The sequence below is a fragment of the Montipora foliosa genome, chromosome 9 (assembly GCF_036669935.1).
Source record: "Montipora foliosa isolate CH-2021 chromosome 9, ASM3666993v2, whole genome shotgun sequence".
In the NCBI taxonomy this organism is placed as follows: domain Eukaryota; kingdom Metazoa; phylum Cnidaria; class Anthozoa; order Scleractinia; family Acroporidae; genus Montipora; species Montipora foliosa.
In genome coordinates, this window is record NC_090877.1 from 17,345,258 (window position 1) to 17,361,908 (window position 16,651).

The 16,651-nt window shown below is 40.2% G+C and overlaps 1 protein-coding gene across 1 annotated transcript; it reads left to right on the forward strand.

Annotated features, from left to right (window-relative positions):
• Positions 1-13,047: 13,047 nt before the first annotated feature.
• LOC137971521 (uncharacterized) lies at positions 13,048-16,203 on the forward strand. Its single transcript, XM_068818338.1, has one exon. The coding sequence runs from the start codon at positions 13,048-13,050 to the stop codon at positions 15,751-15,753; it is 2,706 nt and encodes a 901-aa protein (XP_068674439.1). The 3' UTR covers positions 15,754-16,203.
• Positions 16,204-16,651: the final 448 nt, after the last annotated feature.

Sequence of the window (16,651 nt, forward strand, 5' to 3'; positions counted from 1 at the left end):
AATTTGTCATTTGGAGAAGAAAAAGATCGAGAAAGTGTCCGGTACATTCGCAGGCCTGAATTTATCAACTTTTTTTAACAGCACTGACGTTTTGCTGGGAAATTGAAAACTGATATGAAATATTTTTATGCCGCGCTCAATTTGTTAAATTATCTAATAGTAAGTCGTTCTTTTCCAGCACATTGTACATTGTAGCAATTTCAAAAGTTATACCATAAATCAATATAACTTCCATTAAGTGTTTAAAACCACAGGAAATATTACATTGAAAATAAATACAATTACTTGTGCATGCATTACCTTTTCGGAATTACTGCTTTCTTCTGCCACAAGAGATAGAATTTTATCCATTGTGGAGCTAACTGCTCTCTGGATCTCACTTTCACTTTCGGTTTTCGGCGTTAATGGTGATGATTTTGGAAGGATCTTCCCTTTGGCTACAACACCATGAACACACTTCTCATGAACAGACAACCCTTGTTGGTTAATGAAAAGCTTTGCTGCATGTACTGCATGTGAACCTTTTTGCGTTTTTGTCACAATATCTGCAAAATTTATGTATCGTTGCAAACCTCTGGTTGTTTACCATTTACAAGCAGAAACCGGTTGGTACTAAGTTTGTTCAAATGGTAAGCAAAAGCTCCCGAATGGGAAATTCAGTTGGGATCGGCGCGTACCATTTACAAAATTCGTTCAAGTTTACCGAGGGAGTCTGGAGGGAGGCAAAATCATGGGGGAATGCAAATGGTAAACACGTTTTCCGTTTGGAAATTTGGATTACCTTTCAAGAAATCCCGTTTTCTCCGGAATTTTCCGTTTGGGAAGACCAAAAATAGGCTTACCATTTACATTCCAACCGAAAGTTCCGGAATCTTTTGGTAAATGGTAAACAACCTCTATGTTCAATGCTTTTTCTAAAGCCAACTTTAGCTATTGTTGGTTGGCGAGACATCTAGCACGTGACATCAGAGCAAGGAAATCGCGCAAGTATGAGCAAGCAACTTGAGACCATATCTCAGCAGGCAATGCACTTTGTTAAGTTTCCTGGTCACGTCCGCATTGATTTACTGAAATAGCGTATACCATGTAATTTAAGACCATCTTAAGAACGTTTTCAGCCTCAAATCGCAAAAAAAATACGAGAACGTTCAGCTCAGCTCCAAAATTAGACGTTCTTATTAACCAATAAAAAAAAAACAGTGTGTATATGTGCAGACAATAAAAAATGCGCCGCTGAAAACGATATATTCTGCTGTTTTCAATTTTCATCCCGCGAAAATTAAGAAAATACGCGTGCTGAATTTTCCCTTCCGCTAGAAAGCGAAAAAAAGTGTTTTCTGCGTAAAATCCCCAAAATGGAAAAACTGAAAATAGTTTGGAACACGTTACGAACAATAAAAAATGCGCCACTGAAAATTATTCTGCTGTTAATTTATTATTTTCCTTCCGCGAAAAGTAAGAAAGCGAAAAAATAAAACCAGTGTTTTCTGCGTAAAATCACTAAAATGGAAAAACCGAAAATAGTTTGGAATACGTTATTTAAATTCATTTTCGATTGAGTGTGAAATGTATGTAAGCATATTTTATAACAGTCTAAGTAGTTCTCTGTTCGCCATTGATCCGAGGCCTTAGCCAAAATAAACCTACGATCTATCATTTTACCGATTTGTAGTTTAGTTGAAATCCTGATTTATTGTTCTGTTGCCAGAAGTGAAAAGTGCGGCATAGCTGTTTTGCATAATACTAGATGCATGCTATCACGTGATACCCTTGATCATTCGAGCTTGTCCTTTAAACTGTTCGGAACAGTGGCAGACCAACGTAAAGCAGTATTAATTAAGCAACGCTTATATTTAACAATGATCAGTGTGTAAAGGAAATCGTATAAACTTGCTCGTGCATTTCTTAATTTTATGCATGAGTGATGTTTTGAAAGTTCTCAAAAAATTTCACGAGCCTTGGAATCAAAATTACTCCATTGCAATCTATAACCTAATTAGTATGCACTCATCATTGACCAATCAGAAACGCGATATTCTTTTGCGTATATGATAAAATTTGTTATATTTATACCACCAATTTTGATGCCTTAAATAATTTAAATAGTTACTCGTTGATGGACAAACATCATCAGCAGCATCAGCAGCTAGAATAGCACGAAGAAAGCAAACTCCCGCCACTATCATCATTCGCTGCTCATATCATCGTATTCAACACAGGAGATGTATTACCATGACTTCCGTGTCATGTTTAAAATCATTTGTTTGTGGCTTGTTGTCATTGTTTCCCACATGGGTAAGTAACAGCTTCCACCTTCAAGGATGCAAAGCACTTTGTTTCTGTAACAAATACATTGAATTTAAATTGTTTATGGTAACACGGATACTAAACTCAGTCGAAAACGTTGTTCACTTCACTCACAAAACAGTGAAAATTAGGGGCGCTTTCCATTTGACAGAACTGACCGGCCAGACCGGGCATTTCGGAGGACTAACTCTACAACGCATCCAAATTAACACACGTCGAGGATGCTAAATACTCCCCGAGAAGAATGCGAGGCGGATTATCATGCAAGTGTTCCTTCATATTGTTGTATTTTCTTTGAAAATTATTGGGTCTGGCCGGCCAGTTCTGACAAAAGGAAAGCGCCCTAGGTTAAACGGGGCTTATTTTTAGTCACCTAAATGTTTTATTACTGAAATCAGATGTTGTAGCTGTAAAATCCCGGTCTAAGATCTCCTTAATTTGAGGTTGCCATTCATCCAACAAATGTAAACATTTCTCGTTGCACACTGGCTGACGCGTGGAGGTGTTTTCAAGTGTTTCACTCCAGTATACTGAAACAAATGATTAAAATTTTGCACTTTCAGTGACACACTACTTTTCATTACTCGGCAAAAATTCAATTTGCCGGAATGCAGCAAGGCTTTAAAAGAAAAAGTATCCAGGAAAATTTCCTAGTGCAGACGGTCTACCGTCGAAACCGTCTTTCTTAGCTTTCGTGGAACGAGAATGATCTTAAAGCAAGAAAGGACGGATTTGCCACCGGCTGTCTTTTCATTACGAACTCAAAGGAGAGTGAGCAGAACATGTGCTTCTACGCAGTCTTCATAGACCTGACCAAAGCATTTGACACGGTCAATAGAGAAGCACTGTGGGTCATCCTTGGGAAACTTGGCTGCCCAGGGAAATTCACCACCCTCATCAGACTGCTTCATGATGACATGACTGGAGAAGTGTTGTCCGACGGCGAATCCTCTGAAAGATTTGATATCTCAAATGGAGTGAAACAACGATCCGTGCTCGCCCCAGTGTTATTCAACCTCTACTTCACACAAGTGATACTTCATGCCACCAGAGATCTGGATCTGGGCATCTACATCCATTACCGTCTCGATGGGTCACTGTTTGATCTGAGGCGTCTGACAGCAAAGACGAAAACGCTAGAAAGGTTACTACTTAAAGCGCTGTTTGCCGATGACTGTGCTCTTATGGCCCACAATGTACAACATCTGCAGGTAATTGTTGACGTATTCTCTGAAGCTGCAATACATTTGGGCTTAACGATCAGTCTCGGCAAGACAGAGGTCCTTCTCCAGCCTGCACCAGCGACCCGTCTTCAACAGTTACATCACCATCGATGGCACTCAGCTACAGAATGTCGAGTCATTCAAATACCTATGGAGTACCATCTCCAATGAAGGGACTCTGGACAGGGAAATTACAAACAGGATTCAGAAAGCTAGCTAGGCTTTTGGCAGACTTCGTATCAAGGTCTTACAGCACAAAATCATCTCTCTCTCTCTACCAAACTCAAGGTCTACAACGCAATAGTTCTTCCATTACTGCTGTACGGCTGTGAAACCTGGACTCTTTACCGAAGGCATCTAAGAAAGCTCGAGCAGTTCCACACACACTCACTGCGCTCCATTATGCGGATACGCTGGCAAGATCGCGTCTCGAACCAAGACGTTCTAGAGAGGGAAAGTACTACCAGTATCGAGACTATGGTCCTCAAAGCCCAACTACTCTGGCTTGGCCATGTTATCCGAATGGACGAATCTAGGATTCCTCGCCAGCTTTTCTACGGAGAGCTATCTCAGGACAGACGCAACCAAGGCCGATCCAAGAAGAGATACAAGGACAACCTCAAGTCCAACCTCAAATGGGCAGGAATTCAACCGAAGGAACTGTAGACTGCCGCAGCCAATAGATTTGGATGGCGAGCGACTGTCCAGAGAGCTGCTAGAAACTTCGAGCTCGACCGCCGTCTGTATATTGCAACAGCTAGGGATCACCGTAAAAGAACAGCGAAGGCTCCAATCACAACTGGTGGCACACCATGCCCGATCTGTGGCCGTGTATGTGCCTCGGACTTTGGACTTCAGAGCCACATGCGTGTCCACCGTTGACACTTGTTCATTTCTACTTGTTCATTTCAACTATACAACTGATGGCTTCAAACAAGAGACTATCAGGTGAGAGAACACATCCCCGTGCCCTATGATAATCTTTTTCAATCTATTTTAAGCTTCGCCGCCACGCTGTGAAAGTTATTTTTAGTTTCGTCCCCATGACCGCGCGGTCCATGGTCAGAGGATCAGATGCCATTGTGAAGAAACTTGCGAAGACTTTTCTCGCCGTCGCATGATCCAGTGAAATCCTAAATCGAAATTTGAAGATTTTTCAAACCTCGAAATTTCAACATCTTCCTCAAAAGAGCTCGCATCCCTACTTTCTGTTGATTAGACGTCACCTTCATCGGATTCAGCTATGGACAGCATGGACCAGTTTTCTCTACGTGGACGGGAACTTTTCCCACTCTTTTCAAAGTCAAAGTTTTCAGATTCATCGACCAACTTGATGTCTACTACAGATGCCATTTTCTCAAATCAGAACAACAAAGCGGTCATTACGTCATTACGTCATTACAATTGACCAATCAGGTGTCTTCCCTAAAATAGCCTCGCAGCTTGACTGCGAGCTAAAATATGGGCGATGTGTTCTCTTACCCTCATACACCTTATTCCAAAATGGCAGCAGAAAAACTGAAGCACTGTGGATTGGCCCTTTGATCTGCAGTACCTCTGGGCCTTTCGACTTGTTCTCGTGATTCCAGATCGCTTTCATGACAACAGCGGTCTCTTTTGGGTTTTCAATAAGTGTTTTTAATCTATATTCTAATATTCCTGAGTAATTGAAAATGACACCTGTAAATGTAAGTATTGTCCTGTTCTGCCTGTAACATGTGTGCCAGATAGATTTATGGAAAAGGAGGCGCTTATGCTCGTCCTTTCCTTCTTTTGTCTATTGTTTTAACTCTGTTATGTAACAATCACAAATCGTCATTTTCTCTGTAAATTTACTGTGTAACTTAATTCTAGATATTGTAATTCGTTTCTTGTAATCTTTATAACCTGTCATATTCCGTTCGTGCTAGTCTGGTGTTGGCAAACCTGTAACATACTGTCGAGACAAGCGATTTTCTTTGTTGTGGAAAAAATATGTTAATGTGCCGACGCGCAGGCGTAGTGCGTCTGGCAGGCCTCATTTTGACGTGTGATTGGCACTTGATTGTTCAGTCAGACTAAGAACTAGTTAAACGAGAGCTGTAAGATCGACCCGAGAATTGAAATAGCAGTGTTGAGGAGTCTTTCTTCCCCCAAAAAATTTTCTTTAACAGTATGCAATTAAAACTGTGTCCTAATTAAGGCTCTATTTGGAATAACTAGGGTCAGGTCAGAGTAATCAGTCTAATCAGCGAGCCCGATCCTGGGAGCGAAACGACCTAAGACTAGCTAGGCTAGGCTAGCGCAAGCTCAATCCTGACAATCCTGACAATCCAAGAGTCGGTGCTCGGTTAGGTCGGCAAAAGCAAAAAAAAAAAATCTTGGGCCTCAAGGGGGGTTCGTTCGAACCCCTCGAATCCCCCCTCCTACGGGCCTGCGGTCTTGTCAAGTTTCGAGTGAATAAACATCCTTGCAAGCGACAGCATCACGTCACGTGATTGCAAGGGCTTTCCAAAAGTTGCTCGGCAACTTTTTGGCAACTTTTCGTATTTCGAGCAACTAGTACTTTTTTTATTTTCGAATAACTTTTTGCATTCTGAGCAATTTCTAGTTTTCTACAAATTCTGAGATATCGGAGCTGTTATGACGGTAAGAGACACAGATATACAAGTGTGCTTTCTAAGAGTTTATTCCAGGGAGAGAGTACTTCTACAACACATCAAAATATAGCACAAGGTGGTCCCATGACAGTGACAGTGACCAATGACAACCAATCATAACATTCTGCTCTCAAGCTACTGACACGTACTCTATTAGAGTTGCTAATAATTTTAACTGGAACACAATAAAATAACAGAACGAAAAACCATCGCAGTTCCTCTTTACATCAGATAATCCTTATGCCAACTTGCAACGGACCTAGCCCTAGTAGAGCAGCGCGGACAAGGCAAAACATTTTTGCATGTAGGACTAGCTAGGATTTGGTATCAAGTCAGCACTAGGTTCATTCGTAGCTATAGGGAAGTCCGTATCAGACTGCAAAGGTGCTGATTCTCATCACTTATATCCTTGATGTGAACTGTCAGAAATTTATTTAATTGCATATGCTTTGTGACACAGATTGTGTCTTGCTTGCACGCACGCAATTGAAATAGGATGAGTTTTGTTTCGCCTCTAATAGGAAATGTGTTGTTTGTTTCAATAAATTTCTTGATGGAAAAGGTTTTTTCTGAGATTTCCAGCCTTTGAGAATCTAACATGTGTAATTTTCGAGCTTAACAAATTTGCATACGCGGGCTGAAATATGATACGGTAGGATTTTTGTGATAGTGCAGTGTAAGCAGCCCATAACTCAAGAAAATAAACAGGTCTGTTGGAAGCGTGCTTGAGTTTCAACAAAATAACCCCCAATATCAGCAAAAAATTGTGACGCTGATGAACAATAAAGTAGCTGCTATTTTCAAAACAATGGAATTACCTGGTGATAAATAACCTCGTCTTGGAGAGTAAATTTTTGACTTTGCAGAAACAATGGTCAACCTCAAGATTTGGGCGATTGTGATCTTTGTGTTGAATTCGCACACTTCTTGTCAAACTTTATAACACTTGAAAGAAAACGAATACACAATTTACTTGTGCAGCTAAAAGCACAATAACAAAATTGAACGTAGCAAAAATCTCCTTAAATGGTTTTCTCTGATGGAAACTTTTCATATTCGCCGTTCAAAATTAATGTTGTTTTCATGTCGTAAATTTTGTTCCTGATGGCAAAATATTTTATTCTCGATCGACTGTCCTGAAAACTTCCTTCTGCTCTTCCTAAAAACTGTGTATAAATATTAATATACTTTTGCCTCAATATTTGCTTTGGGTAACCCCTTTTAAATGCCATTTTTGCTTTCCTTCAAATATTTAGACGGAAAACAATCGAAGCAAAATATCCCCAGTCAGTCGTAAAGTTTGGCGAGCTTTCATTGAGAGCAGGTGTGACAGTCAAAAAAATTAAGAAGAAGTCTCCAACATTGTTTAACTTTTCTCTATTTTACACCGCCATACCAAAAGTTCTCTATAAAAAAATAGAAACTTGAAAACCCTGAAATTTCGATCAATCGTCGCATGTTAATAATACAAATCCCTGCCATTTTTGCTTCTTCTGCAGTTTCTTGTTTGTACATAGTCTTACTCTAAAACGGACAGTTTTGGGTGAAAGAGAAGCCCTAATGTTGTCTCCAGGATTATAAAGAAATAGGAGTATAAAAATACAATCAGGGAATAACCCGCCCCTTAACAAACCAGACAGACATGCCATGACGATTAAATTATATTCGCTTCATTCCCTTTAAATTAAAAGAGACACTTCCGCGGCTCCCCGGAATATTCTCGTTGCCGCTGTCTTAGCCGATAGAGTTGGATAAAATTCCCTCGCTCTCATTGAGATGCCTTTCCTTGTCAGCAACTGTTTGCTGTTAAGAATTCTTTTCTCATTGATTTTGCACTGTATCAATCACACAGGTAAGTGACTGGGAGTAGCTATGTTATAGATTTACATTTGTCAGGTCTGATATTTAAGTTTCATCCCAAGTGATAAAGTTCTTCTTGCTCAGTCAATTATTGTGATCCAGCGGCGGATTCTTGTTTAACACCATAAGCGTTGGCTTGCCCCTATTGAATCTGCATTTCCACGAAGAACAAGCAGGATAATATTAATTAAAGACAATAGCTTTGATGGAATTACCTTGATTGCTACTTCTTACACAAGACGGTACCTTTTATCCAATAAATTCTTTTAATAAATATCAACAAAAATAGGCTTTATAGCCTCACGTGTCTTTTCGTTTCCTTCAGTTTTCTCGCCGTTAAGTAGCAGAAACCTTGATTTTACAGAACTTACGATAGAAGTAAGAGTTCTCGAATTCCAGCTCTTGATAGGCTCTGGAATTCTCTACAAATACATCTTGAGCTTAGTGTCTGTCATGAAAAGTTCACTTGTCTAAAACAAATAAGTTGATAGAGGCAAAAATGTCCGTTCCAAGTTCTCAAACAAAATCCGCGGGAAAAGGCTGATACAATATTTCTATTGGAGAGTTAATGTTTGACATGTAACACTCTGGGATATTTTTCAAATGGTGCAAATTCAACATATAGTTTTTCAGGTTTTAATTATTTATTCACTTATGTCATTGTTTATTTATATCTGCTTACTGACTAGCTTAGAAAGTTATAATTAACGTTGTTATTTTTATGATTGACATTTTTTGAGAAAAAGAGTCTTTTGTTCCCTGTCCTTGCAGGTTCATCTGTTAGGAAACACAAAATTTCAATCGGCCACAGTCAGAAATTGTCTTTGTACATGAGTAAGGTACTTATGACCGCAGGGTTGTTGCTCGTTTGTGCTTACCTTGCTTCTCGTACCCAGTTTGCGAATAGCGTGATTTTCGAGGAGAAAGTGGAAACGAAAAACTTGGCGATGTAGCCAGTCATCATGTCGCCAGTGAAATTGAAAGCGCCTCATTAGCAAAAAAATAGGGGGAGGAGGGAGGGGAGGAGAAATCTTGAATTTTGCATTTCGAAATAAATAAACAAATAGATAAGTCTGTTTTCCCCTTCTTTTAGTGCATATACCGGTACTAAAATTACAAGGTTGGTTAATTAATAGTATACTCCACGCTACTCAGGTTCTTTTTTCAGGCTGAGTAACTCCCTTTAAATGTCATTTTTCCTTATCTTCCAATATTTAGACGGACAAGAGTCGAAGTAAAATACCGCAGTGAAAATGCCCAGTCAGTCGTACATTTTGGCCAGCTTTTATTGAGTACAGGTGTGACAGCCGAAATAGTGAAGAAGAAGTCTCGAAAATTGCTTAACTTTCCTCTATTTTACACGGCTATACCAAAGGTCCTCCACAAAAAAATAGAAAACAAAAAGACGCTGAACTTTCGATGAATTGCCGGTCGCAAGTGTTACTATATAATACAAAAGCTGCGATCTTGGTTTCTTCTGCGATTTCTTGTTTGTACATGGTCTTAGTCTAAAACGGACAGTTTTGGGTGCAAGACAAGCCCTATAACTGTCCGGCTTCCCCTGCCTATTTGTTAGAGTTTAACCTTATTTTATCACCAGGATTATATCACCAGGGGCGTTAAACCCCCTCCCAATTTCAAGCAAAAAAAAATAAAATGAAATAATAATTTGTTTTTGTGACATCCTTTCGAGAATTCTGAAAGCAGCATTTCCGAGCTTTAAGATTTCAAAATTTGTGGGGGAGAATTCTCCCAGATCCCCCTACAAGTTAGCATCTTCGGCGCTTGCTTGTTCGCCTCTCCGATACAAAATACGCTCCGCCGTCCCGCCGGTGGAAGAGTTCTCGAATTTCAGTCCTTCATTGGCTCTGGAATTCTCTACTAATACATCTTGAGCTTAGTGCCTCTCATGAAAAGCTTACTTGTCTAGATTTAAAACATATTTGATTTGAATTTAAAAGTCATGAAGTTTACTTCGCCTATATTGGTAGAAAAATTGAAACCAGCAACTAGACATACATTAATCGAGCCAATTAGATGATATTTGAAGCGTTTAACTAACTTCCAGTTTCGCTGTCAAACGTACAGGAGAAACCACGTTCAATATCATGGCCTACGTCAACGTCAACTTTTAAAGTTGAAGTTGACTTCTATTATTAGAACCATTCAACCTATGTTGCAAGGAACATGAATACCGGCATACAAAACCGTTGTCGCCAAGTAGTTCGAAACTTAATTCGCACCTTTTGGTGTTTGTTTTTACATTTCGGCAAAAATGAAAACAATCAAACTAGATGAAAAGAGAATTTTGACTAAAACTGCAGTGCAGTGGTTTTCGGCCTAACTAGACCTACGTTCCTTTCATTTTTGGTTTTCAACTTACCTGCCCAGCGCGTCCAGCGTCCGAAAATTGGGGTTGTTTTAGGTACGACTGTGGCAAGGAGCGATTTTAAGAGGTTTTTTGTTCATTTGCATGTATCTCGATATTGGTCTTTAAAAGACCCGGAAATTCTTACTTCCCAGCGATGAACTTTGTATTATTATAATATCACAGTTAAAACTTCCTTTGATTTGAATTTAAAAGTCATGAAGTTCACTTCGCCTATATTGGAAGAAAAATTGAAACCAGCGACTAGACATACATTAATCGAACCAATTGGATGATATTTGAAGCGTTTAACTAACTTCCAGTTTCGCTGTCAAACGTACAGGAGAAACCACGTTCAAATATCATGGCCGACCCAAATTTTTGTCTTCACGCACTTGTGTTGGGTACCGATGCTATTACGTGAAGTTTATTATCAAAAGGATTCCCCTACAGCTAGGCATTGCTTGCCGTGGAAAACTTTTCCTATATGAAAATCCCGGCAAAGATGAATTCATCCAATCAGATCGCTACGATAAGCAGTGCGAATACAAACGGTCAAAAAGCCTGTCGGTGAAGGTGAGCCTTTAACTTCAAGCTGCGATATTCCTTTCTGAAGGTGAAGGTGTTGCGCGTGGTGATTACCAGTGGGTTTTGAGCTCACGCATGAGTGTGATTCGTAGAACGGAATTGAAAACAAGACGCCTGTTGGTGTTTACGTGGATGCTGTTGTCTGTGTAAAATGTGAAGGTTGGTTCCAAATGTCACTGATCCCTGAAACCGACTGAGAGTCAGAAGGGGCGTGGTAAAAGCGCTAAGAAAGGTCAAGTGTGATGAAAATTGAACAATCTTATCCGTGTGCTCACAGTTACAGTGCAACGCGCCTTACCGTGGTCACTGTCATGACGTGACTGTCACATCAATCAATCAACGTGACTGTCATCAATCAAATTCGCACCCCATGATTGACGGATAATTTGTGAAAAACTTTGTTAGATGGCCACGGTATAGTAAGGAGTGTCGCACTGTAATAAAGGCAATTTTAGTTACATTTTTTTATAAGAAATAAGTATAAGCGATCTCTGGTAAAAAGTTTTAAAAAGACTATGAGCTTTCGACAGACTGAACTGCTGTCTTGAACGGATCCGTTGAAGACAGCAGTTCAGTCTGTCGAAAGCTCATAGTCTTTTTAAAAATTTTTACCATAGAACGCTTATACTTATTTCTTATCATGAATCCTGGTAACGGATCTTCAATATTTTATATACATTTTTTATGGTAGGAACCAGAAATGAAGGCAAGAGGTGTAATATTCTCGCGTTTAGCGCTGTTCTATCTCCCTTGATGGACAAAATCGATTCCAAAGGAGGCTTATGTTCCTAGCTCTTACAGCAGACGAAGATCACTTAAAGTTTATTCTCTTCTGCGAATTCAGTCCAAGAACGCAGTAATTTGAAGAAGGGAAGTGGTTTGTGCATTGGGAAGTCTGCATGAGCTTTTCCGATTACCTTTCGCGAGAAAAAAGAGACACGCCATTTGTTTGTTTGACATGACTGTATCAAGCTAAGAGTTTCGTGACAGGCTCGTGGCAAATTAGCATATTTTAGACGTGGTCTGCCTGTGGCATCCCACATTAAAAAAAAAAAAAAAAAGCAGCCGTTGTTATTAAGTTTAGCACATTGCTGCGACAGGTGTCAGTGATTTCACAATTGAGTAACGAGCATATGCTGCGAGCCGTCGTGTTTAATCTTAACTTTGGGATTTTTCAGTTGCAGATTCAGACGACTATCCAAGAGAATGTCTTTTTGTTTCTGGTCAAAGCGGCCAAGACTCATCATTTTGTGGTTCCAAGAAGCAGCCATGCAAAACTCTATCATTGGCATTGCGAAAGGTCCAAGATGGAGGAAAAGTTTGCTTAGATGGCAGGAACAGTGAGTCAGATCCATACGGCTGCGCTTTGAGAAATGTAACGAGCCTGGCTAATGTTTTGAACAAAAGTACGACAATACAAGGTTGGATGTCGAAAGCGCACATTTTTTGTCCCTACAAGAATGGTCTGGTCTTTCGAAGAGCTGCAGAATACGGAATCTTCAAGTTGAAGTTATACAATCTCGTGTTTCATAACAATGGAATCCGTCTAATAAATGTCAGCTGTTCCCATGTCGTTATATCCAACTGCCGCTTTATAAATTGCGATACAGCTGTTGAATTAAATAAATCCCTCTGCCATAACAAATCATCTCTTGATGTCAGTGATACTGAATTTTCGTACAATAGCATTTCTGTCTTTGTCCAGTTGATCAACGCGAGTTTTTCCATCAATATTTCCAGATGTTTTTTCATGGGTAAGGTTGGGCGATTTAATGTCACCTCGGAGGGTAAAAAATTATCTGGCTCCGTTTTTGTCAAGTCAGCATCTGCTTTTAACAGAGTGCGTGTTCATGGTTCTATCACCGATTCCACATTTCGAGAACTTGGCCATGAGCGCAATGACTTTGCGGTGTCCTTTCGAATCTTCGAACTTTTCAGCAGTGGAAATTTAACTTTACGAAACGTAACGTTCCTACACAACGAGAATTCTCTCTTTGTATACGGAGGATTTCATGTACAACTGACAAAAGTAACAATTAATTGCACATATGGACTTGCGATTATGGCCAGTGCACCTCCTAAATTAAACCCCAGTATAGTTGGTATTAAAATGACTTTGGACCAATGCGTACTAGGGAACAACAGAAACGGTATCTTTATGGCAACCCAAGATTGTCTGACTTCTGGAGGCTATTGCTTAACAGGCGAGCAACATTTATTTGTCAAGAACACGATAATTGTTGGGGGCAATGAGACAAAAGGCTCCGGATATTCGGTCAATTTCCGGGTCCAAAGTTTTGATACACGGAGACCCAACTTCATACAGGCGAATGTGTCTCTTGAGAACGTCACCTTCAAGGGATTACACAATAGAGCTCTGTCTGTGGCCATCCAAAAGAATGTCCGTGGAACGATTTGGGTGAAGAACTGCAAATTTATAAATAATTCCCAGTATGTCTATCAACTGGATGAAAGAGCAACTGTGGACATCCAGTTTTTGGAGGAAGATCCTCCAGACTCATGCCTAAAATTCCCAAATCATAAAAGTAGATTTTTATGGAATAATTCACATCAAATGCCTGTTACATTTGAAGACAGCAGCTTCGAAGGTAACGTTGGTATTTGGGGAGCTCTGACCTTATTGAATGGCAATGTTACTTTAAAGAACTGTACTTTCAAAGACAACCAAGGTTTTACAGCGAGCGGTCACGTGTACATGAAGACGGGTTATGGCAGACTCAGCATTGACAATAGCATCTTCCTCGATGATAGTAAAACCTGTACTGAAATTTCAAGTACAGGGAGCTTTGTGCACTCTGAGAGTGCTGGCCTAGTAAGGATTAGCAACTCATCTTTTACAGCGAACATGAACAGAAAATTCAATCCAATCTTCACGATAACTAGAGCAAGCTCACTAAAAGTTGACGCTTTAACCACGTTTCGATGTCCATCAGACAAAAACATGAAAATGGATGAAGCAAACAAAACAGAAAATTTTCAGTTCTCACAAGGTAACAACCTTACCACGTGTTCGATAGAGCTGAATTACATCACAATGTTTTGCGACAAATGCGCCAGTGATTTTTACAGTCTGAAGAGAGGAATGACAGCTGGTCTGAATGTCGTCAAGAATACTTCGTGTCGAAAATGTCCTTACGGTGCATCGTGCGAAAGTGGTAGCATTAAAGCCAAACAGAACTTCTGGGGATTGCCTACACCAAAAGACCCTTCAAGAATACAGTTTTTTCCCTGTCCACTAGGTTACTGCATCAGCCCTAGTCATTCCATCCGTCATCCTTACAATGCTTGTTATGGTAACAGATCAGGCACACTTTGTGGACAGTGTTGCAAAGGATACAGCGAGGCCCTGCATTCAACGTCATGTAGGAAGAACGAAAAGTGTCACAATCATTGGTTCTGGGTAGCAACGATCATCTACGTCGTTGCGTTTGCGGCCTATTTCGTTTTCAAGCCTCCCATTTTTTCTGTTTTGTATAAGCAAACTTTTTGGTTTAAGGAACCCCCTGAAAACGACGATACACAAACATTAACTTCACGTGAAGCCGACGAGGAAACACACGATCCTGGATATCTTAAAATTATTTTCTATTTTTATCAAGTTGCGGAACTGCTGATGTTAAAGTCACCAGAGGAAACCCTACACCTGTTGCCATTTATCCCATCAGTCATAGCGATTTTTAATTTCCAGGTAAAGACATTGTACGGCAGCATCGATTGTCCATTTCCTGGTCTCAATGTAGTCACTAAAGAGCTTTTTCTTTGCTTAAAATTCTTTGCAATATTCTTGGCCATTGGCTTCATCTACATCATCCATTGGGCTGCAAGTAAGAAAATCTCTCCCCCGAAGTTGACGCTGTACCTGGCCGTTGCCTTGGAAACGCTGTTGCTTGGATACGAAACGTTGGCAGATACAACCCTTAAACTCATGCACTGTGTTCCCATGGGGATAAGTTGGCGTCTTTTTATAGATGGAAATATCCAATGTTGGCAATGGTGGCAGTACATTCTCATTGGTTTCATAATGGTCTTCGTTATTCCTCTTATTTTGGTTCTCTTTTGGGGATCAATGATGCTCGCCAGAGACAAAGTGTCAGCAAAGGAATTCTTGATAGCTTGTGCATTACCTCTGCCCTGTCTTCTCCTGTGGCTCGTTCGTCACTGCAGGAAATCAGAAAACGAAGATGTGCCCTTCATATGGAATCTCGAGGATGCGGAAGAAATCAAGAAGGTCCTCCATGAAGCATTTCGTGAGCCGTCCGGTGATGACAGTGGGACACTTTACTGGGAGAGCATTCTAACTGGCCGTAGATTTATCTTGATAACAATTCACACCTTTGTTATTGACTCTGTCACAAGATTGGTCACTTTAGATATGACATGCATCATGATCCTTGTTCACCACCTTTCACTAAGGCCTTTTCGTGACCTCAAAGCCAACATCTTTGAAACCATTTCCCTTGTGAGTCTGGTTGCGATTTGCACGTTCAGCTTAGCAGAGGCAACGTATTTGTCGGAGGGAATCGAGCCTGCTGGACCCAATCAAAACCTCTTTCGCGTTTTACAATGGATCGAGCTGGGTGCTCTGAGCTTAGTTCCAGTCTTAGTTTGCATCTTTGTTGCTTTGGCTGTGTTATCGCAGATCTCACGCTTGGTTTACCATTGCGTTAAACTGCTTTCACACTTTTCATCATCCCGATCATACCTGAATGGAAATGAGATTCTGGGTGGTCTGTCGATGTCTGGGTAGCTTCTGATCAATTGTGACTACGAAGAGGATGATTTGCAACTTCTTGATTAAATTTACAGCGTTAGCAACCTGACTTTCTGTGGTTGCTCCAGATCATCGTAGAAACTGCCTGATGTAAAACTGATGTACACTGTAAATCAAGATAAGAATATTCAAGATACTGTAGTTAACCGACCGCTCAGTACAGCTTTAGCTGTCAAGCGAATGTGAACGTAGTGCACAACTGGAAATACATTTTAATCCTTGAGACCTTTGCAGACTGGCCTTTGCAATTTGTTTTCCCTGAATTCTGTTGTAATAAGCTGCTACTAAAATAGACCTAGTTGATTTAATGTAACCAGCGTGTTTGACAATAATTTTGTTTTAGTGCCTGTGGATATATCTTTAACTGTAAGGGAACAGTATCACGGGAGTTATGAAATAAGTTATCTTTTTTTCATTAAATGGAAAAGAAAGAACAAAAATCATTATGCGATGTAAATATTAATAGAAGTTTAAAAAGTAGTCAATAAATCTAACGATGCAGAAGAATAGTTGTGTGTTGAGCATTTCATTGCAGCCTCTCTCTTAGGGTCTTTCATCTCCCACCCCTGAGGAACGAAGTTGACGTCATTGCACCCCCAGTAACGTTTCCGGCCACAGCAACGTGCTACCCTTACCATTCGTAGTTTCACTGTGGTAACTGCGGTCTTTGGCAACTCCAATATCTCAGGAATAAATCAGACTCTAAAACGGAATAGTGGACAAACCCTTGTTCTCCGTCTTAAAAGTTTCTCTTAAGATCTCTTGAAAGACGGAAACGACAATCCAAACGATTGGTCCAATTAAAAAAAAGATTTCAAGTTGCCGTGCGTCTGTTCAGCAAAAAGATCTCAGATGCAGTCAAAATTTGGTAAGG